The sequence below is a fragment of the Sciurus vulgaris genome (genome assembly GCF_902686455.1).
Source record: "Sciurus vulgaris genome assembly, chromosome: 12".
Lineage (NCBI taxonomy): Eukaryota > Metazoa > Chordata > Mammalia > Rodentia > Sciuridae > Sciurus > Sciurus vulgaris.
Genome location: NC_136473.1, coordinates 30,939,043 through 30,958,109, shown reverse-complemented (window position 1 = coordinate 30,958,109; position 19,067 = coordinate 30,939,043). Strand labels below are relative to the sequence as shown.

The following is a 19,067-nucleotide window of genomic DNA, read 5'->3' as shown; positions in this document are numbered from 1 at the left end:
AGACGCGATTGGGAGCGACCAAATGCAGAATAACCACACTTTAAGAGCCCCGCGCGATTTCGCGCCGTCCAGTCCATCCCGAAGGTGGGTCGTGAGGGTAAGGGCTCTGCGCACGCGCGGCGCAGGCGCACGTGGGGCCGGCGCTGTGGCTAGTGAGTGACTGGAGTCGTGATCGTGAGGCGGAGGGCCACGCGGACGCCGCAAGGAGGTACCCTTCCGGGTGGGTGCGGGCGTCGGGAACTGTCCGAGGCTGAAGCCTGGGAGCGCGCGAAGTCTCCGCGGGTTCCGGAAGCCTCTGCACCGTCGCTGGACCGCGGACAGTAGGGAGGGATTAACCCTGAGTCAGGAACGCCGCCACCACCAGCGGCCTCCCCCCAAAAGCCCGAGTTCGCAAGTCTTCACCGTTGGGTCCTTACCTACTTTTCCTGGTATCGCTTCCGTTTTTCTCTAGCATTTCTACCCCAGCGACACTGAAGTTTTTCATTTCCTGTAACTCTGCCCCCTGGAGTACTGTTGTTTCGTGTTCCTTTTGATAGGAATACTTCAAAGGTAGTTAAAAAAAAGTCACTTCCTATAGGAAGCCTTCCTCTCCTAACCCCCTCAACTAAGTTAGACCTCTACTGTGTTCCTGTAGTTCCCTGACCTTAACGTGCTTTATTCTCTGCCCATAGAGAGGTCTTATAAACTCTAGCTCTCTGAGGCAGAGGCTGTTTTTGCTTGGTGCATCCTGGGTAACCCACAAATGTTTTAAGTAAGGTGGTCAAAGGGATGAGGGTGGAAGTGGTTATTCCCGACGAAGAGAATGTGTATAAAGACTTCTCGCTGAGAAACTGGTGGTATCCTTATAAGTAGTATGGGTTCAGAGTTGGTAATATGCAGGGTGTGGCACAGGGAAAGGTTGGTGGAAGGTGGGCATGTGGAGGGCCCAGAGCTCTGTGTGTCACCCTAGAGTTTGCATTTGGTCCTGTAGACATTGAAGACACCTTGGCAAACTTCCTGTTTTGCTCCCTTTCTCTGAAGGATTTTTGTTGTTTTTAGTTACATTCTGCTTTTCTAAACTACTTTTCATCTCCCCTGCAAGATTCTGCAGTTCAGAGAAGTTACTGCCTATTATGTTGTCCCTTGACTACAGAGCAATTAATTGTAAGTATTTCTTCTGTGCTGTTTGGGTCCTGAGACCCAATAACTGTCTTGTAGTTCAGCAAAATCTGTTAGATCATAATTGTCTTGTTCTTCATTTGTTTCCCTCTTCCTAACCACCTTCACCCTGATGTCATACACTAGCAGTCACTTTATTGGGTTTCAATTAGCTACTTTTATTCCTGAGCATAGATAATGGGGGATGGGAGAAGGCAGCAGATATCTCCAGCACTGGAGGTATGGTCATGACCAAGGTTTTCTGTCACGCCCAAGGCTTTCTGGAGGAAGGTTATTAGAAGTAGCAGAAACCCAGGAGACATGAGTGGACCATTTCTCAGGCTGTCCAGTGTATAAAAGGGACCTGTTCCACACCTAATTTCCTAATTTGGACTCTATATCAGATTCACTTGGGGAGCACTTTTTTTTTTTTTTTTTAGATATAAAAGCCTAGATTCCTTGGTAGTACTGTTTCCAATTCAATAGATCTGGGGTAAGAACCAACCATGTAAGTGTTTTTAAAAAGCTACAGGTTATATTTGAAGTATAAATGTAGAAAAACTAGTTGCAACTTCGGGTACTGAATCTGTTTCCTCATTCACACATTGGGGAATCTGTAGTGATGTTAGAATAATCAGATAATACATGAGAGAAAGTATACACCGACAACACTCTATTGGAAGGGATTTCACTTTTAGTTTTGCAAAGTGGGTCCCTATGTTTCTCACTGAGCCCCAGAAAGGGAAGAAAATTGAGGAAGAGAAAGGAATATACTGTTGGGTCTGGGAAGAATGACCAGGATATGCTCTCTAGACCTATGGTTTATAGCATATCCTTAATAAGGACCCTTTCTATTTCTCTTTAATAGATTGGGATCTTTAAATTTTATTACATTTCTTTAGTTTTCATGAAACACGGGCCAGAGTAGTCAGCTTGTAATAAGCATGGGCAGTGGTATACATCTACATGTGTATCAAATGTTTAGGAAGGATATAAAGAAAATTAGGCCAGGGAGGAAGGGGAACTTACAAAACAGGGCAGAATGAAGGTACTATTGGAAGTCTTAGTTGTGTGCATACCTGGTTAATTCAGAGGTTTCTGGGGCTCTTACAGATGTGGACCTGTGTGTAGGACACAGGGTCTTGTTCACCATGAGCCCCAGGGCCTGTAGCAAGAGATCAGTAAATATATGCTGTAAGAGTAGATGAAGGGAAACCCAACTAGAGTAATTTAAGACATGCTAATAAATCTATAAGACTACCATACAGTTAGTAAAAGGCTAATTATGAACAAATAGAAATATTTTTAAATAAGTGAAATGATAAACAATGGGATTTCACTGTAATTGCAGTGATGTAAAACATTCCCATATTGCCTATATTTGAAGAAAGTCAGGGTCACCTGTAGAAATGGGGAAAAGGTGGGACCTATGTAATTAGGCTTGCTATAGCTTATCAAGAATCAGAAAAACAACCAAGATATTCTCAAGACAGGCTTTCCTAGCTGACCTCAGCGTTCTACTGTCATTGTTTTTCTGCAAAGGATTTTCAAAATGCCTGCAGCCCCTCAAGCACCGGCAAGGGGATCCATTCGCAAGACAAGACCTCTGGTTGTAAAGACATCGTTGAACAACCCCTATGCTCTCTGTTGGAGCACCCTGGAGAGGGAGGACATGCACTTCATATTACAGACACTTGAGGAGAAGTTTAAATCTATTGGACTTCGGAAAATTGAGGATAAGAAAAAAAGGAAAAAAACACCTTTTATAAAGAAGCACAGGGTAGAAAGATGCAGCCTAGACGTTGATATAAGTGATGATCTGAAAGACAAAAGGCCAGAAGCTAACCAGCAAGTTTCAGGGTGGACACCTGTGCAGGTCAGGAAGCAGCTTGCCATCGGTGTTAATGAAGTCACCAGAGCCCTGGAAAGGAGTGAACTGCTCTTAGTTTTAGTGTGTAAGTCAGTCAAGCCTGCCATCATCACCTCACACTTGATTCAGCTAAGTGTAAGCAGAATTGTTCCTGCCTGTCAGGTTCCCCGCCTCAGTGAGACACTTGCTCCTGTCATTGGCTTAAAATGTGTGCTAGCACTGGGATTCAAAAAGCACACCACTGACTTTGTGGATGAAGTAAAAGCTATCATTCCCAGAGTTCCCAGTTTAACTGTACCATGGCTTCAAGACAGAATTGAAGATTCTGGAGACAATTTAGAGACTGAATCTTTGGGAAGCCAAGACAAAGAGACTTTGGAAACTTCATTTGAAGACCTCTCAAAGCACAAGAGAAAACTTGAAGGTCAGCAAGTCTCTGTATCTTTACAGCCTCTTAAAATAAAGAAATTGATTCCTAACCCTAATAAGATAAGGAAACCACCCAAAAGTAAAAAAACTACTTCAAAATAATCCTGTATAAACTTTTCATTTCATGCAATTTATAAAAGGACACCTTGTAATGAAGCCTTGAAACAAATAAAGTGAAAAATATGTATGTATATTGGGATCCTGTGTAGTGATGTTTCCTTCAAGTATGTACTAGTGTTTGAAACAATGGCACAGACATGCTGAAACCTAGAAACGGTGCAGAAAATATTCAAAAATATGAATATGAAAACAAGTTTATTGAAACTAATGTCCATGCTTGTATAAATTCACTGTTTTAAAGGCTGGTACAATGCTTGTTAGCAAGAACATCTGTAGCTTATAACACCTAACTAACATTTTCCCATCAAACTTGGAAAATGTGCCACAGTAAACGTGGTTCTAGAAAGTAGGGCGAGTGAAACTAGATTGGAAGCATTGAGTTTTAAAGGAAAGCTACTAAACGCCAAGCAATACTTTGTCTTTAGAAGGTATATATTTTTTTGTTTTGTTTTGTTTTTAACTTCATGTCAGTTTGGCTTTTTTTGTAGGTAGGCACAGACATCAGCTTGGGATAAAGTCCCAATGGGGATAGAAAAAAAACAAAGTATTTTAATTAGGATTCCCTTGCCTGTACATGGTTAACTTACTTGGAAATCTAACATGTATAAGAAGTATGATGGGGGGCTGGGGTTGTGGCTCAGTGGTAGAGCACTTGCCTAGCACGTGTGAGGCACTGAGTTCAATCCCCTGTGCCACATAAGACAAAATGTGTCCATCTACCAAAAAAAGTATGATGGGGGCTGGAGGGAATAGCTCAGTGGTAGACCCCCAAATTTAATTTCCAGCATGTGTGCCTGTGCATGCACACACACACGTGAGCCCCCCCAAAAAATGGTAATTAGGTGAGGTGTGGCAAGAAGTAAATTATTTAAAAATTAAGCATGGTTCTCAAGCGACATATTGTGATGACAGGTTAAGACATGTTGCGTAGTGCTCTGTGTTAAGTGTCTACAATGTGTATTTGGAAGTTACTTTCGATAATTGAGGGGAAGGTAATGGCTTTACCAGAATTTCAACCTAAAATCTGGTTGATTCAATGGATTATGCCACCTGTTCGTTTAGATTTTACTTAGTGCCATCTTGGCACAAATTAAGAAGAAAAGACCCAGCATTTTCATTATATAAGACAGTAGAGGAAAATACTTCTTTAAAATTTCTAAATACTATATTTACTGATTCTCTAGTTTAAAATGTTCCCGGGCAATCTGCTTGAATTATAAAGAGGACAATGTAGATATAATTGTATTTAAGACTCAAGTAAAATAACAAATTCTATAACAACTGGAATATGTAAATGAATCTTTAAAGAAACAGTATAATGGTAAGCTCATGACAAAATTTCTGACAATTCTGCAATTATTTGAAAACCTATTTGAATAACACTGGCCATAAAAATGAGTGGGATATGATTCCTAACTAGAGCCATGAATCCAGATTGCGTAAATTCTTAATTAATGCTGGTGTTCCCATAAAGTGTTCCAATCGGTACAGTTTTGTTTCTTGACGCTTTTCTCCTGTTAAGAATGGTAATGCGGCTGAGTTTGTACCATCTACAATGAGAAGTCTTCCGTGTGTCTTTAAGAACATTGCTAATCTGTTAAGCACTACTGTGGGGCCCAAGTGTCCCCTCTAGTGGCAGTCTTGGGTGCCACAGCTGTAGTTTTCAACTCCTTAGAAAATCAAGATCCACAACCGGTAAAGGGCCAGTTAGCAGCTGTTTTAGGCTTTGCAGGCCATACGGTCACAAATTTCCAATTTGCCTTTGTAGCATGAAGTGGCCACAGGTGAGACACAAAAGGGTGGCTGTGTTCCAGGAAAACTTTTTGCTGAAATTTGAATTTCATATAATTTTCATGTCATAAAATGTCAATTTTGACTGTTTCCCCCAATTATTCAAAAAATAAAAAGCATTCTTAGTTCGTGGGCTGTACAAAAACAAGTGATGGGCCAGATTAAGCCTGGGAGCCATATTTTGATGGCCCCTGGCTGGTATTAAGATAATGCCTGGTTTTACTGGATTACTTAAAAGATGAGGGGAATGCCATTTTGTTTTCTAACGCAATTAACTTTTTCTGGACTGAGCAGCCGAGGCACTGGTACAGTAAAGGCAGGAAGAAGTGTCTACTTTGTGGTACTTGAGTGAAGGCCAGTCTGCAGCCTTGTTTAGCATCTTATTTATCCCTTGGATTACTGGCCGTATATACACACACATGTACACTGAAACTTTGTTTTTCAAATTCTAGGTAAAACACCATCAGTAACAAAATTATGAATACTTATTTACAAATAAGACATTTTCCATCAGCATGACAGTTCATGATAAATTAAAAGTCAGCGTAAAGGAATATGTGCAATTTTGCATAAGTAATAAAAACATTCAAACTATCAATGCCTGACAGCACTAATAAATCAACCCGGCATTAGTTTTGACCTTAGAGCTTTTATTTTCTTTCCCTCATGTATCCTTGATGTTGCTGAGAAGAAACTGGAGATGATGCAGCAGTGGAAATGTCTGGTCATTCACAGGCGTGTGCTCTTTCAGAGAGCACACTTAAATATTTGCCTCAAACTTTGCTTTTGAAACCATCTACTGATCTGCTGAAGATCAAAGTACAAATCTGTGTTTACTGATTTGGCAACTTCGCCTCTATAGAGCGATACTGTACTTAGCAATCGGTGCATTTTCATTTAGCTCCATACTTGTCATTCCATAAATGTCCCCAGTGATGTCATGTAAGGTGATATATGTAAAAATTTTCCAATTGGATGTTCTATTATACAAATACACCACCACTTAATAAATAGAAATGCAGCAGCTTATCTCCACACAATTGCAGAGATTTCCTTACACGATGCTGTGACTTCTCTTTAGTTTGTAGAAAAACAGTTCCTTTTCTAGAGTGGAAAAGTACCCTTACTTCACCAAGAAAGCCAAAATTTCGAAAATCAGAAAAAAATGTGCTCTTTGTACCCTTTCATCCCTCCCACAAGTGGGTAAGCAGAGGAAAAAAAAAAAAAAAAGATGCATTTTAACATTCTAACTAGGAATGTGTACAACTGGTCACATATGGGGTGTTTTTTCATCTTTGCTGATTGTTACTGACTACTTCAATTTCACTTAAGTTGTGCTTTTATTCTTCTTTGGAATGGTGGTTCCAGGAATCATTAAATACGATATGAACAAATGAGGATGTCAGAGTTCTAGAAATCAAAATAGCTATCTACTGTAGTACAAGTCCAACCTGAAGGGAAGAAATGAAATAATAAGAACAAGTAAATTAATTTATAATGTAGTACAAAAGATCTGTGATTTTAAAACTATTTAGAATAATCCAAAGGGAAGCAAGGATAGAATTGGCTAGATAGATTTACTGTTTTTACAAAGGTTTTTTCCAACATCACTTACCTTTTCAGAATCTGTTCCTGGACACCTCCAGTTGTACAAGTAATACTGCAAACTACCATCTCCTATACCAAACTTGAGTTTTTCCAAGAAGGTCTTATTTTCCATCAAATCTAATGCATTGAATACATCAAATCCTTTCTGCCAAAGAAAGAAGGATTTAAATTTTAAAACACTGAAGGACTATCTATAGAAATTATATATTTTGGCATAACATGATTCCTCTACTAATTGGTTGGATATGCATTTATAATAGGACTTAAATGTCTGCGATGTATAGTATAGGTTAAGAAGTCTGTACAAAATTGTCTTTAAACCTTGTCATGAATCTGATAGTCAGCAAGTTATTTCAAAATGCTGAATTTTAAAAAATGTGGTCAAATGGCTAGCCCTGACATAAAAATAACCTATTAAGATTTCAGAAAATACTTTGTTCCTGATTCAGAAGGGAGCCATTGTCTAGATGGTGCATTTCTAGGATTATTAATTACTGGCCTAAGGTCTAATTTAAGAGAAGCCACTGCTAAGAAACCAAAATTGTAAGAACTTTAAATAGCATGTTTATCTTGGACTGATACTGGAAAATAAGTTTAACATTTTAATGGTAAAAATTAAATTTCTTTAAAATGTTAGATAGTAATATTATGCAAAATGTGATATAGAAGGAGCACCTGAATTTTTATTTCTCAGGGTTTTTATTATTGACCACTTGGAGAAAGTAGGTGAAAATGAGCAATCATGAAAATGTTGATTTGGAGATCCAAAAGTAGTAAATTTATACAATGTTTTCAATAATCAAATGCCAGAGAAATGCAAGGAAAACATTTTAAAAGTACTGTTTCCAATTTCTCATGAGCAATTATTTTCCCATATTCACTATCTATCGTCAAAATGTATGCCAGCTGATTCAATTTCTTTTTAAAGGAAAGATGTTGATTTGTAGCAAGAATTTAATAGTTACCTATATTTCTACACTGAGGAAACAAATAACAGAAAAAGTAAGATATATGTATTTTCAAGTTAATTCCTTTCATTTTAACATTCAGAGGCTGTTTAGTTGAATCAGAAAACTTACTGTGGCTAAATATTCACTCAACACACATATTTACTCATGTATTTTTCCTTATATTATGAGAAAGTATTTTATATTCCTTATGAGTTTTGTATATTCTTACATAAGGGTTAAAAGCTTTTAATTGGTACAATATTTCTTTTTTGTTAAATTGCAATAAAATCAATGGTAAAAAACATCTGCTAATGTTTTAAAAGACACTCAGAAAAATTCTTCCATTGTCAATGGGGGAGGAGTGGGACCTTGCATGAATTCCACCTGAGTGGAAGAAAACACCATGAGATGTTTTATGTATTTTGATACAAGAATCTTCGATTCTTGAAGAACCAGATTGTACAAAAATGAATGAGTGAGTCACTTACCAACTTTGCTATAATGAGTGCATCATTCATGAGGTCCAGCAGGGGTGTCTCCGTGTGAATATTATAGAAGGAGTAGGCAGCTTTGAGGCTCTTATGAGCAGGGTGGTGCATGACTGTGGACGGGAGCGTGTAGAAGCTCAGGAAGTCAGTCAGTTTCCCACTGGAGCTCTGAGGGACAAAAGTGACAACAAGTAAGTGTCTCCTTGAACAAACTACGTGCAGCTAACTCTGATGTCTGACTTGCACCGTAACTTTCTGTCAGAATGAAATGCAACAAGACTTCTCTCTTGGTAGCCCAGTGTGAGCCCCTTATGTTATGCTGGGTAGTGACCAAGAAGAGCAGACAGTTGGAACTGTAGGGCAAGTGCTAGTCAGTGATCTGCATAAAGTTCTTAGAAAGCAGAATATCCTATCAGGAAAGTTTCCCTCAGGCTGACTGAATAGTCAGTGCTCTATACTACCAAACAGTGATAAAAGATTCTCTGGTTTTGCAGAAATGAAAGCTCTAGGTATTAGAAGGCTGCCATCTCCACTCCGAAACATAGGCTGCCTCCAAGAGGACACAACTTGGGAGCTGAGCCAGCCACTTCTTTCATGGAACACTACTTGAAAGTAGAACTGCAAAAACTATGGCCATTCAGACTTGGTGTATGGTGCATTTTTTTGAAAATGAATGAGAGCCTATCAGTTCTAGCAGGTAGGGGGGCCTGGTAGGATATATTGCCAGTGATAAAATGTGAGCTTTCAGTTGCAAGTTAATTTTTTGGAAAAGCCTGTGCTACATTATAGCCTTTTCTGATGACAAAGGTTGTGATATTCACAAATGTGACTTTTTAAAATATCATAGGATGAAATTTAACTTCAATGAATCAGTATTTTCCAAATGGCCACTGTAAAATGTTACAAACTCAGACATGGATAAAAGATTCATTCAAAGGACAATACAGCCCCAGCACCAAAAAAAAAAAAAAAAAGAACAAAGAAAAAAACCCACAAGGACAAGACAGACTGATGGATTTTAATGTAATAGAGGATAAAAAGCTTATTGGTATGATTTAAGAGCTCTATAATCATCTGAAAAGGCAATTAAAATATTAATTTTTATCCAAATCTTCAATATTTCATCTGAAATATTTCCTTCACATAACATATCACAAGAGATTGAAAGCAGAAGCAGATGATGAGTTCCCAGTTGTCTTCTATAAGTCAGACATTAACAGGATTTGCAAAAATATAAATGATACCATCTTTCACTAATTTTGTGGTTTGGAAAAATAGTTATTTTTCAAACAAAATATGTTTAGGTAACAGTAATGTAATGAATTATTATTACATTATTATATGAAATAATATCAAATGTCTCAATTTTGAAAAAGTATACATCTAGAGATGTAATCCATAAAATAAAAGCCCTTTGGGGTCCCCAGTAATTCTTCAGAGTAAAGGGGTTCTAAAATGAAAAAGTTTGAGATGAACTGCCCTGAGAAAGGTACATTAGGTGCATAAAGACTTTTTTAAAAAACAAAGATGGCAACTATTCTGTTGCTTTGGAAATAAAAATTTAGAAACAGACTGCTCAGCTGTTCTTCAGGAATGTCCTTTGAGTCACCTCTACCATGGCTCCCTTTCATTGCAGTCTTAACTGAGTGTTATAGTTTAGATCTGGAATGTGCCCCAAAGGCTTGTGTTACATGCTTGGACTCCAAAGCAGCCATGTTCAGAGTTGGGGCTTTTGGGAAGTGATTGGATCATGAGGGCTCTAACCTCATCAGTGAATAAATCCATTAATGGACTCATTATATGATGGCATTATTGGGCAGTAGTAGAAACTTGAGGTGGGATGGCTTATTTGGAGGAACAAGACACTGTGGGCAGGCCCTGAAAGGGTATATCTTATCCCCAGCCCCTTGCTCTCTCTCTTGCTTTCCAAACACTATGTCCTCCTTCCATCATGATGTTCTTCTGCCTTACCACAGGCCCCAAAACAATGGAGCCAGCTGACCATAAACTGAAACTTCTGAAATCATGAGCCAAAATAATTTTTTCCTCAGTTTAGTTGATTTTCTCAGATATTTTTTCAGTGACAAAATGCTGACTAACATACTGGGCCTGCAATCCTACACCCAGACAGTGCCTGATAGCACTGAGTAAACACTTCTGAATACAACTAATGTAAACAAATCCCTGCAATCACTTCTAACTGGCCCTCTCCCTTCCAAGTATTTACAAGATTAAAAGCCCAACTTCTCAACTCAACCCACTTCTACCAAAAGAGCTTCCAAGTGATTCATCTAAACAAGAATCAGAAAATCTGGACTGTTACTTTTCCTTCCCCTTCTTTCCTTTCTTGAACAAGGGTTAAGTGGCTGAATCCATGGCATCTCAACCAAAGGCAATTCAGTTATTCCAAAACCAAAAGAAGCCTTAGGATGCAGCCACCTGGGATGAGGTCATCCAAAATAGCCTTTGAAAAAGGAGAAAAGCATTTAATCACACAGATAACAACAGAAAAGCATTAGTAAGTAGTAAAAGTACACTCTTGTCCAGAAATGGAAACTGAAGAAGAAAATGCAATTCCATGAAGGTGAGCAGAAATCTAATCCAGAAGCTAAGTCATGGAGGAAGAGGGAAAAGATGGATACTATATGATCTTTATGGAAAATAAACTTTATCACACAGTGTGTGCATACTTGTCAGTACCATTTTATCACCTTATCTTTACCTCCACTACAAATGTGTCGATAATGTGCTCCTGGGGGAGGAACCAGTGGGCTACTTCCTCTTCATCCATCACCGGTGCTAGATGGAACTGCTTCAAGTAAGTGTTGATTAATTCTCTCACTGCTTTAATATCTTTTGGTTCCATTGGTCTCAAACCTGAAGTCTTGGTAACCTTGTTAAAGGGAAAATAAGACAAATCCCAGAAGTTTAAATATAAGAGAGATAAAACTACTTTGTGCTCTTCGATCAGCAGACCTAGAGAATCTGCATCACATGGGAGATTGTTAGAACTGCAGAATCTCAGTCCCACCCTATACTTAAGTGTGTTAGAAGCTGCAATTGAACAAGATTCCCTGGTGATTTGTATACATGTTAAAGTTTGAGAAGCACTCAGTTAAAATACATGCTAGGAAATGTTCTTATTTCTATGTGGCAAGTCTTTGATCAGTCATGTTCATGACCCAAACGAATCAAGAGGAATGTTATGAATCGACTGAAATACTAATACCAAGAATTTTCAATCTATGTGACAGGGCATAAAAATTGCCTGACTCTGGGGGTATCTGCTTTAAAACTATCAAATCTAACATTCTGAAAACACAGCTGGAGCAGAATAGGATGTTGTGATTTTGTTTCCTGAAACAAAAATAATAAGAGTAAACCATACTGGTCAAGATGAGAAAGGCAAGAATTTTAATATAATATCTAGGTATTTTCTCCCCTCCCCCACTGCTGGGGATCAAACTCAGGGCCTCACACATGCTAGGCAAATAGCCCACCACTGAGCTACATCCCAGCCCAATAGGCAGGTATTTTCTAAAGGTGCAGGATTATCAAATACTGGCCTGGACTTCATGACATATCTTTTGAGTAAAAGGTAATCAGAGTAGGCATTTTAACACCGCTGCAGAGTTATATAATTTTTAAATGGAGTCACAGGAATAAAAAGCCTACATAGGTTAGGACAGATCCCCATTTGATTTTGCTCCACTGTGGTTATTTGAAAACTCCTGACATCACTCTGGTTCTCTAGAACTATCCAGATTACCAGGGCACTTGAGACAAGACATGAAAAAGTCTAACAAACAAATATAACAAAAACATTAAAAACTACAGTTTAACCCCACCACCACCACCACCAATAACTTGATCCCCCCCACCACTTAGAGAAATGCTGGATAAATTTTAGGAAACAAATAACAAAAATACTGCTCATCTGCATTTCTGCCCTCAATGGTTTATAATTTTCTTTTCTTTTTGTGGTTCTGGGGACTAAACCCAGGGCTTCACATAGCACTCTACCATTGAGCTATACCCTAAGCCTTGTAAATACTTTAAAATAAAAACTTCCTGCAGTATTAGCTCATTATAATTTCTGCAGGTCCCCAGGTAGAATCTCATGGGGAAAAATAGGTTTTTATCTTGAAGGCCACCACTGATCTATTGTTTAGTTGTGCTGAGGTTTCAAGGGTTTAGTGACAGAGTGCTGATTAATTATTGATCAGTGTGGGGAGGGAAGAATAGGAGATGCACGCTTACATTTACAGATCCAATAGCTCTTGACCTAATATCCACTATGGGGCCCTTCAATGATAATTTATGTAATCTAAACAGTACTGCAGCTAAAATGATATTTAATAATCTGAATTTAGAGAATTTGAGTCCTTAACATTTAATGGACAACTCATATGTTTTGTTTTTTGTTGTTCTGAAAGCTGATAAGTCAGAAATATCCAGGTCGCAATGAAAGAAAAATAAAATAAATACACATTTCTAAATGCTAGTTAAAAGACCAGAAGCACAAAACGTATCTATTTAAACCACAATCAAAAATTAATTTCTGCTATGAAGCAGACTTTCTTTGCTTGATTAAACACCCATTCTTTTTTTTTTTTCCTTTGTTACTGGTTCAGTAACAATGAATAATATCAAGCAATTAGATTAATTAATGAAAGCAACAGGATATATGACATCTATTAATACAGAACATTTAGAAGGTAGAAAGTTGCCACTTCTTTCTAAAGCAAAATATTCTCTGACACACATTTCTCACTAACTGAATATACATACAACTATTTTCATATAACTGAAAATCCTGTGAAATCACTAAAGCAACACACCTTTAGCCCACCAGTCATCCTTAAACAGCAGTTCTCAAACATTTCAGTCTCAGGACCTCTTGGTACTAGTAATTACTGAGAACCCCTGAAAAGCTCTGCTTATGTTAGTATATATCCACATTTATCATATTAGAAATTAAACTGAGAACATTTTAAAGCAAAAGCTGACATAAGCATACATCCCATATAGCCTCTGGAACACTTTTTAAGTAACACTTTTAAGAGGATGAAAGTAAATATGCAAATTATGTTTAAGTGTTGTTATAGAAATAGTGTTGATTTCATGGATTCAAATCCTAATTCTAATCGTATGCCCATCATTATGACTTTCAAGGGTCTTTGGTCTCAGAAGGTCAGAAAAGTAGGTAGTAGAATTTAAAGACTTAATGAAACAGTATATTTGGGCAAATACTAGAAAGTATCATAACTTTGACAATTTATAAGCATTTCAAACAAGTATTTACAGACACATTAAAGCAAAAGAGAACAGAGTATACCAGCTATAAAAAAGGTGGGTGGCTAGAAAATAGAGGAAAATTATTCAACTGTGCTGACCCACAATGGATAAAAAAAACCTATGGAAGAATTACACAGTTTTTGAAATGTGAAATAAACCAACTCTAGGTATTGTCTTCAGGGAAAAGTGGGAAGACGTAAGCTTTGATAAAACACTAAGTTTTTGTATAATGAGAGAAAGTAAAGGGGCTGTGTTTCCTAAAGAGGTCAATGAAAAGCGAAGAGATGTTTCCAGTAACAGAAAATCTGATGTGTCAAAAGAAAATCCTGTATCTGAGTCAGATGTACTTTCCAGGGTCCAACTAATATCCATTACTTGCTGGGCTGTACATACATTGAAATCTGTGTAAAATCTGCTTGCAAGTGCATAAGGAAATAAAGCTCTCAGCTCTGTTAGAAAATATAATGCTTCCATTTGTCAAACTATGTTGCTTAAGAGCCATGATTCCAGGGCAAATGCAAGCATGATTATGGTTATATGATTTAAGAAGGAGCAGCAGGATGTTCAACACTAAAAATCCATATAATGCTACACACAGAACACCTCATGTCTTAGCAAGGATATCCTTCTTGTGGCATAAAGTTAGACCCCTGGTAGATTAACCTGATTGCTGCTTTTTATCTACTTCATATTGACCTTTACCACCAAAGTCACTGACACACACACAAAATCCAACCTAACTTGAAAATACTCAACTCAGGAAAAAAAAAAAAAAAAAGAACTTTTGAGGATAGAGACATGGTGAGGGGGGGAGATGTGTTTCTTGGGGAAACCTAGTACTCTAGGGAACAGAAGGTACTGGTATGGATACTGGGAGAGCTCTGCAGCTGCCTAGCAGATTTCGGGCCCATCAATCTTGTGTTTCAACATCCTCTTCCATGATATGGGGACAATGATCTGATCTCCTGTGATTGTTATGAATAATAAATGAGACTAAATGAGATTACAGAAGTTGAATGTCCAGCGCAATCCTGGCCCAATAAATGTTAACTGCTTTATTCAGAAGTCCAGAAAGAAGATATAAAGCAAATACTATAAGCAGAAACAAAAATGACAAATCAGAAAATTAGACTGATCTATAGAGCAAGAATTGCATTAAGCAAGACTCTTTTTATGCTAAATGGTACAAAAATGTTCTTAGCTGATTAGACTGCTAGCAGTGGCCTCATCCATCTGGGTCCTGGAGAGAAAAAGGATGTTGCTATGCTGCACTATCCAGCTTTTACCACAAGAGGCAAATGCCAAATACCTTTTGTTGGCACCTTCCAATTTTTCTTTTTCCTTTTTTGGTACCAGGAATTGAACCCTGTGGTGCTCTGCCACTGAATTACATCCCAAGTCCTTTTTATGTTTTTTTAATTTTGAGACAGGGTCTTCCCAAGTTGTCCAGGCTGGCCTTGGACTTGCAATCCTCCTGCCTCAGCCTCTTGAGTTGTTGGGATTACAAGTGTGCCCCACTGACTGCACCCAGCTCAGTTTTTCAACATCTGTACTTTCATCTCTTTTACCCACTTTATCCACTCTTCTTTTTCCATTAATTACTCTTCATTTTCCTTTTCCATATCTTAGAAATGGGAAAGGAGACTGGAATATACCAATGAAAGCTGGACTGTGACAATTATGTTTCTCCATGCTGCACTGTAATGACTCTACAGCATGGCCTATGATGGCCCTGGTCCTCCTACCAGGGGCATGTGAGAGGTGACAGCAGAAGCAACAGGGTCTATCAGGTAAACCACTATCTCAAATCATCAACTTACTGGTGATAGGCTCTTAAATGAGTGTCAACCTTCATAAGTCTGTTGTTTCATCTGTATAAGGGGAAAACGAAGTACTAACTTCAAAAGGTTGTGAGAATAAACTGAAAAGTATATATAAACATTCAATTTATTGGGGGAAAAGGCAGTCACTACAACCGCATGTGTGCTACACATGTGGTATCTGAAGGGAGATGCCAAAGTCTAGTTTCACAACCAAGGCCTGACCTGTGATTTATCACCAACCAACCCAAACTTTGTTCTTTATGAAAAGAGAGATATCTGTACCCAAATATAAAGACCAAGAATAATTTTTAACATCTTAATCATTGTGAATAAACCAATTATAGATAACAAAGCCTATTCTTAATTCCATTTTAGGCAGCCTATGTTTAAGTGGGTCTTTTCCCTACACATAAACAAGATTGCTTTAGGTTCAATAAAGTAAAACTTGAGGAGACCAAAGTAGAACACCATTAGCTTCTAGTGAAAAAAATAGGCATGCTTAAAGTTTTTATTTGAATTCACACAGAGAAAAACTTCAAATAAAAGATCCCATCTGTAGTGGATAGATTCTAAGAACGTACGCAGTTTTCATACCTTCTGGAGTTAACAAGTTGTGTGATCTACTCCTGTTGTGTGCAGGTGGACCTATGATTTGCTTCTATACCATAGAAATGGGATTTGTGACTTGTTTCTAACCAATAGTTGTGTGACTTGTGAGTCGCTTCCAACCAATAGAAATGATAGCAGTGACTGGATAACACTTTTTCATGAATTGAATATATAAAGTTCTAAATTCCATCTAGCTGGCGGATTCTCTACAGACTCTCTGGCTTTCCCTGACTTTGTTCAATAAGCTTCTATGCTGTGATCTGCCCTATAGTGAAGAGCATGTGACCAAGAACTGAGGATGGCCTCTGGCATCTGCGAAGAAGAAACTGAGGCCTGTAGTCAACCAGCCAGCAAGGAAGTCAATCCTGCCAACAACCATGGAAGCCTGAAAGCAGGTCCTTCCCCAGTCACGTTTCAGATGAGACCCCAGCCCTGGCTGACACCTTGATGACAGCTTCATGAGACCCCAAAGAATGGGACCCAACCTGAATCCCTTACCCACAAAACCCATATAAGAATAAATGTATTATCTTAAGCTGCTCAATCTGTGACAATCTTTTAGAGCAAGTGATAAATAATACACCATCTGGGTCCCCAGTAAAGGTTAAAATATAAATGCGCCTTACTTAATTTTAAATGTACTTAACTTTTCCTACTTAAGAAAAACAACTTTTCATATTGGAAATTTGATCCTTTAAAAAATAAGATAATTTAATGAAATATTATTTCCTCTCCCTTGGGCTCATCTCTAAACTTGACTTTTCATTCTATGGTATCAAAAAATCAGTGGCATATTAAAAAAAGAAAAAGAAAAATCAGTGGCAACCTGAACTTTTCTTCCCTCTTCCCATAAATATCCAAATGCCAAAACTTACTTAACTTGCGTTCCATCTCACCCAACTACAAACTGAAGAACTTAAAAAAAATCTTAAAAAGAAAGAAAATAACAAAAACAACAAAACTGGTATTTCCAAATGAACTCCTCTACTTTCCTTGTTCCTGTATTCTATGCAATCTTTTTAGCTACAAATTCCCTTTCACAGACACACAGGTCCATTTTTTGACTGTTGCAAATATGTCTTTCCTTTTAAAAGCTTCAATTGTTATAGCTTCAAAAACTGCAAATCATTCTTACTTACATCCGGAAGTCTGTAAAGCTTCATTGTTCTCTGTAATGTCATATTTCTACTCAAGTGAGAAAATTTCACTTCTACCAATTTTCTGGGGTTTAGGGATCGATGCCAGTATCTGGAATACAAAAAAGGTTTTAAAATCGAATTGATATATAACTCTATAAATCAATTACTCTGCCTCAGTCCAGCTGTTCCATAAGAATTTACTAAATACTTATGCTATGCCTGGCATAGTGCTGGATGCTGGCCCTCTTCCTATGTAATAATTTTATTAGTCAATTTTTCATCTTTAAAATGTCTTACATTCCTCTGTATGTTCCTTTTAAGTTTGTTACCTTTTATTTCTTTCACTAAAGAGGAATCTTAAAACCTCAAGAGAAATATTAATTCTGCCCAGGTTTGCCAACACTGATTTTATCAAAGGTAAACCAACAGGTTTAAAACCACAAAACTATTTCCTATGTAATAAGTAGCTTTTTAGTCAAATGCACACCAAAGAAAACAACTTTTTGAAAAACTAGCCTAAATGTTTTAAGTGATTCCAATTTAGGTATTGGGATAACGGATTTATATTAAAATACATCTTTTATCATGTTTATCTTTGAATGTAATAATTTAATAGGTTACAGTAATTTTGCAGTTTTATCTTTTATATTATGTTTACTTGAAGTTTTATCCTATTTGACTCAATAAAAGAGTGGAGGGGATAACTCTTATGTTTCAGACACAGGTTAGTTCAGTTGAGTGTCTTCTCAATGGATCAGCTCTTAAAAGCTTGATTACAACTAAGGAAGTCATAAAAACAGAGCCTTCTTTTTATTCTTAACAAACAAGTACATCTAGGACTTTTCAACTGATGCTTATCAGACTATTGGAATGGTTCAGTAGTGTTGCAAAGCATGGAAGAAAACAGAATTTAGTGGTGGAGAGAAAATACCACTACAGTGGACATTCTGAGATCACAGTGCTCTGGGTTTCTCCATGCAAAGACAGCACTAGTCTTTTGAATGGAACACAAAAAGAAATACAGATCCTGTATCATTAGCAGGGAAATATTAAAAACTTTTTTAAAAAAATCACCAAGTGGCGGGCTAGGGATATAGCTAGGTCGGTAGAGCGTTTGCCTCTCAAGCACAAGGCCCTGGGTTCAAATCCCCAGCACCGCAAAAAAAAAAAAAAAAAAAAAAAAAAAAAAAAAAAATTCACCAAGTGGCTATATGACATACTCAGATGAATGCTCTCCATCTCTGCTACTAACAAAACTACACAAACCCCAGTAAGCCAAATCCCTCACTGAAGGGAGTAACACACCTGAGGGGAGTAACACTTCTAGCAAAATGGTCATGAGGCTCAACGGGCTTGGTAAAGGGAAGACTTGGGGTAGGGATATTGAGTTATCATTACCTGCATGTGGCCACTGGCTTAGGAAGAACGACTCCTGCAGTGTACACAGCCTGAAAGATTCCTTCCAGGTTCACTCTTCTAGTAATTTCTCGAATTAACACTGGAGCTACCCGTTTTGATCTCAATTTTTTATGAACACAAAGAAAGTTGATTTCTACCATTTTCTTTACACTAAGAAAGAAAGATGCTGAAAATTAGAGCCAATACAAGATGAATGCATTTTAAAACATAAGTCAATGCTCATAAAATTTCAAAGAATAACAAAGTGGAAGTTATCCTTTAACACAATACTTAAGAAAAACATTTCTTCATTTAGATGTTTCACAAATTCAGATCAAAATACTATTTGCCGCCTAGGCGAGGTGGCATATACCTGTAATCCCAGCAGCTTAGGAGGTTGAGGCAGG

At 37.7% G+C, this 19,067-nt stretch overlaps 2 protein-coding genes across 4 annotated transcripts in view; one reads left to right on the top strand and one right to left on the bottom strand.

Moving 5' to 3' along the window:
* Positions 1–94: 94 nt before the first annotated feature.
* Positions 95–3,627, top strand: RPP38 (ribonuclease P/MRP subunit p38). Of its 2 annotated transcripts, none has more exons than XM_079108198.1 (2): positions 95–208; positions 2,680–3,627. In XM_079108198.1, the coding sequence occupies exon 2, from the start codon at positions 2,690–2,692 to the stop codon at positions 3,536–3,538; it is 849 nt and encodes a 282-aa protein (XP_078964324.1). In that variant the 5' UTR covers positions 95–208; positions 2,680–2,689; the 3' UTR covers positions 3,539–3,627. The 2 variants fall into 2 exon arrangements, with proteins under 2 accessions (XP_078964324.1, XP_078964325.1); XM_079108199.1 differs by lacking the exon at positions 95–208 and adding an exon at positions 301–428.
* A 2,349-nt stretch (positions 3,628–5,976) lies between these two features.
* The window catches only part of NMT2 (N-myristoyltransferase 2), a 43,833-nt gene continuing 30,742 nt past the window's right edge, over positions 5,977–19,067 (bottom strand). For both annotated transcript variants that reach the window (XM_079108178.1, XM_079108179.1), the window contains 6 exons: positions 18,661–18,831; positions 17,263–17,371; positions 11,116–11,286; positions 8,394–8,561; positions 6,963–7,100; positions 5,977–6,798 (listed from right to left, as the gene is read on the bottom strand). In XM_079108178.1, the coding sequence (XP_078964304.1) occupies positions 6,778–6,798; positions 6,963–7,100; positions 8,394–8,561; positions 11,116–11,286; positions 17,263–17,371; positions 18,661–18,831 (778 nt within the window). In that variant the 3' untranslated portion in view covers positions 5,977–6,777. The remainder of the gene's footprint in view (positions 6,799–6,962; positions 7,101–8,393; positions 8,562–11,115; positions 11,287–17,262; positions 17,372–18,660; positions 18,832–19,067) is intronic.